At 40.3% G+C, this 8,963-nt stretch overlaps 1 protein-coding gene across 1 annotated transcript in view; it reads left to right on the top strand.

The window, feature by feature from the left end:
* Window positions 1–8,963, top strand: part of lrrc7 (leucine rich repeat containing 7) — an 81,742-nt gene that overhangs the window by 51,830 nt on the left and 20,949 nt on the right. The window contains exons 14-18 of the mRNA XM_013911795.1: window positions 93–217; window positions 2,778–3,023; window positions 3,298–3,420; window positions 4,173–4,284; window positions 8,259–8,472. Coding sequence (XP_013767249.1) covers window positions 93–217; window positions 2,778–3,023; window positions 3,298–3,420; window positions 4,173–4,284; window positions 8,259–8,472 — 820 coding nt within the window. The remainder of the gene's footprint in view (window positions 1–92; window positions 218–2,777; window positions 3,024–3,297; window positions 3,421–4,172; window positions 4,285–8,258; window positions 8,473–8,963) is intronic.

Raw genomic sequence — 8,963 nt, 5'->3', positions numbered from 1 at the left:
TGTGTGTGTGTGTGTGTGTGTGTGTAACCCAGGTAAAGATTACCTGACTATAATTTTAAACCCTCGGCTGTTAATTTATGGTGTGTGTGCAGATTATCAGTCGGACAGCGACAGCTTTAATCCTACGCTGTGGGAGGAGCAGAGACAACAGAGGATGACTGTGGCCTTCGATTTTGAGGACAAGAAAGAAGAGGAAGACAACTCTGGGAAGGTCAAGGTCAGCTATATCTGTTTTGGGGTGGGAGGTGGGGGAGGGGGGTCGTATGAGATGAGTAGGGTGTCTGTTTATCTTTGTTTTTGCTATTGGAGCACCTCCAATATTAAGATTAACATGACATTTTACAAGTAAAGCATTAGTTGACTGATTGAGTGACTGATTTATTTTGAATATACAAATATTAATATTAAAGTAACAACTATAAACATAGAAAACAGAAAAGAAAGTAGATACAGTGGCTTGCAAAAGTATTCGGCCCCCTTGAACTTTTCCACATTTTTTCACATTACAGCCACAAACATGAATCAATTTTATTGGAATTCCACATGAAAGACCAACACAAAGTGGTGCACACGTGAGAAGTGGAACGAAAATCATACATGATTCCAAACATTTTTTACAAATAAATAACTGCAAAGTGTGGTGTGTGTAATTATTCAGCCCCCTGAGTCAATACTTTGTAGAACCACCTTTTGCTGCAATTACAGCTGCCAGTCTTTTAGGGTCTGTCTCTACCAGCTTTGCACATCTAGAGACTGAAATTCTTGCCCATTCTTCTTTGCAAAACAGCTCCAGCTCAGTCAGATTAGATGGACAGCAGTTTTCAGATCTTGCCACAGATTCTCGATTGGATTTAGATCTGGACTTTGACTGGGCCAGTCTAACACATGGATATGTTTTGTTTTAAACCGTTCCATTGTTGCCCTGGCTTTATGTTTAGGGTCGTTGTCCTGATGGAAGGTGAACCTCTGCCCCAGTCTCAAGTCTTTTGCAGACTCCAAGAGGTTTTCTTCCAAGATTGCCCTGTATTTGGCTCCATCCATCTTCCCATCAACTCTGATCAGCTTCCCTGTCCCTGCTGAAGAGAAGCACCCCCAGAGCAGGATGCTGCCACCACCATATTTGACAGTGGGGATGGTGTGTTCAGAGTGATGTGCAGTGTTAGTTTTCTTCCACATGTTTGCTGTGTCCCCCACATGGCTTGTGGCAAACTGCAAACGGGACTTCTTCTGGTTTTCTGTTAACAATGGCTTTCTTCATGCCACTCTTCCATAAAGGCCAACTTTGGGTGGCTGTAGCTCAGGAGGTAGAGCAGGCACCTCCAGTCTGCATGTCAAGTATCCTTGGGCAAGATACTAACCCCAAGTTGCTCTCCGATGCATCCATCGGAGTATGAATGTGTGTGAACGTAGTTTGTGATCAGTGCTCTCCTTGTTCGGCCTGTGAGTTTAGGTGGACGGTCTTGTCTTGGTAGGTTTACAGTTGTGCCATACTCCTTCCATTTCTGGATGATCGCTTGAACAGTGCTCTGTGGGATGTTCAAGGCTTGAGAAATCTTTTTGTAGCCCAAGACTGCTTTAAATTTCTCAATAACTTTATCCCTGACCTGTCTGCTGTGTTCTTTGGACTTCAAGGTGTTGTTGCTCCCAATATTCTCTTAGACAACCTCTGAGGCCGTCACAGAGCAGCTGCATTTGTACTGAGATTAGATTACACACAGGTGCACTCTATTTAGTCATTAGCACTCATCAGGCAATGTCTATGGGCAACTGACTGCACTCAGACCAAAGGGGTCTGAATAATTACGCACACCCCACTTTGCAGTTATTTATTTGTAAAAAATGTTTGGAATCATGTATGATTTTTGTTCCACTTCTCACGTGTGCACCACTTTGTGTTGGTCTTTCATGTGGAATTCCAATGAAACTGATTCATGTTTGTGGCTGTAATGTGACAAAATGTGGAAAAGTTCAAGGGGGCCGAATACTTTTGCAAGCCACTGTATAATCCCCCCAATGCTATTTAATTTACAATGAGCGCTCCTCGATATAAAATATAATCAGACATTTTATATACAACTCTACACACACAATATACATAAATAAAACTATATATACTCCACATATATAGTTCATGCTTTACATTGAGTCAGACACTCTGGGATTAGCACCCCTTTAAATCTTAAGAAAATAATCTCTGTTATGTTTGGACACAGTTCCATAATTATACACCACATGTGGATATAGAAAAACTGCTTCTGGTCATCCGCATACTTTGCACCTTAGAATTCAATTTACCCCCAAAATTAAAACGTTATCACCACGCAGATGTCATAAATGAATCCCTGCAGTATCACACAGTGCACATAAAAAATGATGCATTTAACAAGACATTGGTCAGGTAAATGATGTCACGTGTTCTTTTACACATGTGACAGGTCAGCTGTTACAGATTTCAGGTTTATATGCTACTAGGATTCATTCAGAGACCAGCTGCTTCGTCAGACTGTAGATTTCCCCCCAGTATTGGAAGCAATTGTCCTCCAGTTGCCTCTCCTTGATTTAAGTTGCAATGCTGTTTCCTGACAGAAACACATGCAGAAAACTGTGCACTTGTATGCTGAATTATGTTTGCAAGATTTCAGATAATAAGTCGTGCTTATTCTTGCTCCCTTATCAGGTTTACTTGTTTGTGACCAACGCCTTTATGCTGATCTTGGCAGATTTAAATTTGCTACTTCACGCCCTGTTTATTAAATATAGTCCTAAATGTCATGTAGGTGGAGATAAACCTAAAACGCTATCCAACACCCTACCCTGAGGACCTGAAGAACATGGTTAAGTCAGTGCAAAGTCTTGTGGGCAAAAGCGTACATGCCGGACACGCCGGTCACGCCGTACACGCCGGACACGGGCACCAGCACCAGCTGAGCACAGGCACCGCCACCTCGGCAGGAACCAACATGGAACATACACACCTCAGCAAAGAGCCATATGAACCACCGTGGCCCCTGCCTCCTAAAGAGGTACAGATTACACATACAGACACATACAGGTCAACAAGCATTTAGTCCCAAATGTATTTATTAGCAACAATGTCGCAGGACACAGACATCATGCTTGTGTGTGATAATCTGATAACGGCTCTCACATGGCAAGAGCTTACCTGAAGTAAGTTCATCCAAGTCTCTGATCACTAAAACAGAAGACAGCTGAGAAGAACAAAAGCTTTTCTTATGTTTGTGTTTGTCCGTTTGAAGCAAATCAGTGCACAACTCAAAAAATGGAGTTGTTTTTCAGGTGACAGACAGAGAGATGCAGGACTTCTCTCAGACTCAGCTAATGGATCAGGGACCAATGCACAACTCTGGCATCGATATTCCTAAGAGGAAGGACAAAGAGGACTTGACAGAAAGCTCTGAGGTTTGTCTCTCACTCTCTCACAGAAACACACACAATCCAAAAAAAAAATTAATTAGGTATTTTTACTTGGTTTGTGGACTTTTTATACCTTTTATATCCAGAAGATACCACTGAACACATCCAAAATTCAGTGCTAGCTGTGTGACACTGCACAGATTTCATCACTCATATGTCTGTAAGTTCAAGATGTAAGAAAGTTATGATATCTTTTGAAGTCACTCTAACTCTCACTCACGCTCTGACCTTTAGTGTTGTGAGGGTTTTGTGAGGACCCCAGTGAGGATTTGCAGACAAACAAAAGTCGTGTTTGCATTTAGAGCTAAACCATCAAACTTTGTCGGAATATGTGTATATACATCGTAATCAGTGCTTCAGTTCAGTTTTTACTTTCTCTAACAAGGTGATAATATCTTATTTTTCAGAACTGTATTCAAATAGTGCAGACTGAACTTGGTTGTTTCTTACAATAATGACTCCACGTGGCCTCACATAAGAGAATCTGAGGCATCAGTGAAATCAAAACCCCAGAGGGTTAAAAGCACGCTCCATGATCCTACTGGGGATCAGGAACTCCAGAACCTGCTGAAATACTTACCAAAGTTTGTATTTATTTAACAAATGTATGTATGTTTGATGCCAGTCAAGCAAAACGAATTGTCTACATGAGATTCGTAATCATTTTTTAAATCACAGACGCTGCCTTTTCTTCTCTACTGTATATGCCTGATGCTTTTTTCCCCCTTCTTCCTCAGGATTCAATGGGCGGCTCTCCGAACGACATCCGGATCTCTGACATGAGGCCCACCCTGGTGGAGCCACCAATGTACAAACCAAAGGTGGTGTTGCTGGGGAAGGATAAGAAAGGTACTGTATTATAGCATAAACGTACAGCATTAAGGGAACATGTCGGAGTCATGTACATACATGTCGACAACAAGGCTGCGCAGTTATTTAATGTGGGTCTTATAAAGAGCTTTAGGGCATGTTGTAAGATGAGGGCAGAGGGAGGGTGACGAGGAGTGTGCATAGCGAACCTCTAAAGTGAATGTTTGGCCATTTTTACATCATTTGCCCTGATGGCTTCGGTTTCATCAGAGAAGAAACAAAGCTCACTTTTTACTGCCTTATCAAAAATCTGTCTCCACTCTGAATAACTGAGTGTCTAATCGCATTTTCCAAAAGAAACAGTTTATTATCAGCTCTCCGCAACAATCGACAGCTTTCACTAATACGGAGCTTCATCATATGATCCACTCCTCCTTAAGAAAGCTTATTGCAAAATGATTAAAGCTCAAACAGCTTGTCTGCCTCAGTGGAGTATCAGTTCTTAGTGGAGGCTCTTACGAAGTAAATAAAAAGCTTCTTCTGGTTTGTTTTGGGAAGATCTGACTAAGTTTGACTCAGGAAGTTTTCAGATTGTTGGTATCTACACAGTGCACGTCTGTCTGCAGCCAGGTCAGCTCTCCAACAGCAGCTCTTGATTTCAGTTACAGCAGCCAAGTTAAATAAAGATTTTAAAAAGCCGTGTTTTATAACCAGGCCACGTCTTGCGTCAGTGCTGTGGACTAAATAGTGTCCACATGCATAATGAGAACACTGCAGAGATCTGGGTTAAGAATCTGATGACAACACGAAGGAAACATGCAATTCCTTCACTTTCTAGTCAAGTGTTCGAGAGGCCCCTGAACACAATTGTTGTTAACGACTCAAAGAAGTCTTTGATCCACTTTTTGATTTGGTTGTAGTTCTGATTTGTTTTATAGGTTTGGGGGTTTTAAAAGGTCACAGGTGAGCTTTGAAACTGAGCAACAGATGAGAAGTGTAAAGTGCGTTTGCATGTTGATTCAAATATTAGAAAAATATTAGAAAACTTTATTATTTCTGTTCCTGGGATGCCAGAACTAACAGCTAAAGAGATCAAAAGTCATCAAAAATGAAGATGATTAAATATCTATTAAGATGACATTATTATTGGGATATGCCTTTATGCTTTCCTTTAATGTTGGTGGCCATTGGGCACTACTTAGCTCTGTTTAAATACAAAATATGTCTCGGTCATAGAAGACCGCATATCCCATAATTCCGTGAATTTGAGTCTAATCCTTACCTCAGAGCACATTTTTAAACAAGCTAGCTCTTTCCCTCTCATCCTTAACATGTATTCCTCTGTGTGAAATGAATGATGTTCAACATTTTTGCTGTATTTCCATTTGCGTCTTCCAGATAACGCTACTTTTTGAGAATGAGAGCTTTTAGAAACCACTACAGTGTATTTTCCTTAATACCAACAGTGTATTCTAGTCTCTGTAGTAAACACTGGGGTCTAACAGGACAAACACAGAACTGAGTCCACTGTCAGAGGGCAGAATGTCATTCATAATCATCATTAGTGCTGTTTCTGTTTTAGTGTGAACTCTAAATCCTGACTCAAACTTCTTGAATAGATCATTCCTCTGCAAATGATGACCCAGCCATTTTACAACTGCTCTTTGAAGATTTTTCTGAAAAAAAAGAAGATTAGAAATCGGCCTATAATTAGCTTAGACACCTGGATCAAGTAAAGGGTTTTTAAGTCGTGGTTTAATTATAAATACCTTAAAAACCTGTGGTATGTAGCTAGTTAATAGAAATATAATGATTGGTATTTGAAATGTAAGAATGAATCAATGGTGAGTCTTATTTTAACAGCCTTGTAGGAATTGGGTGTAATAGACATGATGATGATTTAAAGGAAGGCATTATTATTATTTCAGAAAGATTGATAGGAGAGAGAAATATATCGCCACAGTTATTAAAATTAGTGAACGTAATCATTTGTCCTTGGGACGGCTATGAGGGCTATGAAGTTTTTTCCCCTAATGATTAAAATTTTATTTATGAAGAAATTCATGAAGTCCTTACTAGTTAAAGTTAAAGGAGCACTGTTTGTCAGCCTGGCTACAGTGCTGGAACTAAACCCGGTGTTGTTCCTGTTTCCTCTATCAGTGATAAATAGTAAGATGTCCTAGCCTTACAGAGGGCTTTTTTTAAAAATAGAGCATTTTCAAAGGGAAACAAGGGTCATCTAAATGAGAGCAATGCCATTTTCTCTCTAACCTAGGAATTATCTGCTTTACAGTTTGTATTTATGAATTATCCCAGGGAGTCAAACTGCTCTGATTTGATGCCACAGTGTCCAGAAGGCAGTGAGGATGTATGACACTAATAACAAGATAATAAACCTCTGTGGGAGTAAAGTTTAGGATGCTGCTCTGCGTTGTGTTGGCACGTTACATTAAAGAATTCTTTTCAATTGCTTTATATTGTAAGGTAAAGACCCTACAATAATACAGAGAAAAGCCAACAATCAGACGAGCCCCTATAAGTTAACACTTGGCAACAGTGGGAAGGAAAATTTCCTTTTTAAAGGAAACCTCCAGCAGAATCAGGCTCAGGGAGAAGCAGCTACCTGCCATGGTGGGGTGAGTTGAGTGAGGCAGGACAAAGAACACACAGTGGGAAAAAAAGCCAGAGTTTAATAATAACCAAGTGAATGAATGAATAAATAAAGACAAAATAGTGTAAAAACGAAGAAGATAAAAAAGAAGGGAGCACTTTTTAAAATCTCATCAGAACATTTTCAGAAAGACGTCTAGTCCTTTGAAATTGTTTTTCTGGTGCTCTGTAGTCCATTATTGTAAAATGAAATGTTATTAGGATTCTCAGGCAAAAAACTGTGTCTATGCCACATGTCAGTACAAGATCGTGCTGTGACCAGGTTACTGTAAAGCAAAATACATCAATATTTTGATCAACTCATGTACTGACAGAGACATAGAAGAGAGTTACCTGATGTTTAATAGTCCACATTTAAAAGTTTTGCTGTTTGGCTGGAATAGGGTTTGCTTTTCTTTTTGCTGGTATTTTATTTATTTTTAGGTGGTGTGGGAGGGGGGAGGTGTTTGGGGCAGTGATTCTGTTGGAATAAACAATCAAAGTCCTTATTAATTTCCTAAGATAAGAACTCTTTCATGGTATGCGTTTTCAATTTCTCTTTGCTATTTGGGCTGATTGGGTCCTGATGAATATAAAAACAAAGAATGACCTGATTTTTTTTTTTTACCTGATTTTTGTTTCTGAGATCCACATATGAGGATATTCATTTTAAATTTTGATAGAACAGTGGCAGTATAATGTCCTCGTAAGTGGAAATCAGGCCCTTGTAGAGCAACATTTTGTATTTTGCTCTAAACAACCCAAAATGTGATGTCCACATATGTGGATGCCAGGTCCTAGGAGGTTAAAGTGCACTGGCTGAATTCCCAGGTAATTAAATTGGGGGACAAAAACTCAGAATAGGTCGGACCCAGAGGACATTAGATACTGCTCAATCGGTCACCTGATGGAGTGGAGCCTGATCTGTAATTGTAGCAATTGGGTGGTACATGTAAGGGGCCAGAGAAAGGTGCAGCATGGGAGTGACATAGATATAGTTGCAGAAAACATGTACTGGCGGTATACCGCAGTGCTCACCCTCAGTGCTCCCAAAACAATTTAAAGTATATCTGCCAAAACTGGTTTTGAGCTTCATTTGGTCATTTTTTTCAATTAGCAATATAGTAAAGATAAGTTTAATATAGTTAACTAACAATAATACAAAAATAGTGTGATTATGCTGTACTGAATCAAAATTTAAGGAAAGAAAACTAACATGAAGCAAGCTTCTGGTACCAAAATGCAATAGAAAGCAAAAGTTGAAAATGAATAACATGAAGAACAAAAGCTCAATGGAAAATCCAAAAATATAATGATGTTGATCACAAAGAGGACGTGCTGTGTGTCTGCTTCTGTCTGTCCAGAGTCTACAGATGAAGAGGTTGATAAACTCCACTGTCTGAACCACAGCGGCTCATCGGCCACCTACTCCGATTACTCTCCCTCACAGGGCTCCTCGGGCTCCTCCAACCCGCCCGGCAACACGCACTCACACACGCTGTCGCACGGACACCCCCACAATCCCGCCCTACCGCCTCCCAGCAAGGACCAGGCCCCTCAGACGCACTGGACCAACAGGTGCGCACGCCCGTTTCATGACTCCTCCCTCCCGCTGTCCGTCATCTCTTGTACATTTCAATTGTAACCCCACTTCAGTTTCTCTCCATCTGTAATCTGTCACATCCATCTTCCTGCTTGCTCTGTCAAGGTCAGAGAGGCTCACTGGAACACTGCAGACTTCTCTTTAGGATTTTCTCTCTCAGCTTCAAAGCTGTCTGGTCTGAGCTTCAGTCATGTTACTATCCAGAGGAGGTTTTTTTTTTTTTTTGCCCCAGTGCATTAGAAAAGCAAATAAAAAGGTTTGGGCTGTCTCCTGAAGTTTTAAGTCTGGGTGCAGTGCACTTGATGATGTTGGTTAGAAAGGGATAAAAATGTTATGAAAACTTTGTGGGACAGTTTTGAGTTCTAATCAGAAATGTTACAGCTATAAAAAAAACATGTCATCTTAGTCTGCCTGTCATATTTACGATACTGTCAGTGTAGTCTCAATCATATTGCTCAGACTGGAT

Source organism: Pundamilia nyererei, unplaced genomic scaffold, assembly GCF_000239375.1.
Source record: "Pundamilia nyererei isolate P.nyererei 1_Seehausen unplaced genomic scaffold, PunNye1.0 scaffold00072, whole genome shotgun sequence".
NCBI lineage: Eukaryota > Metazoa > Chordata > Actinopteri > Cichliformes > Cichlidae > Pundamilia > Pundamilia nyererei.
Note: the sequence above shows the minus strand (reverse complement) of the source record. Positions and strands in the feature narration are given on the sequence as shown.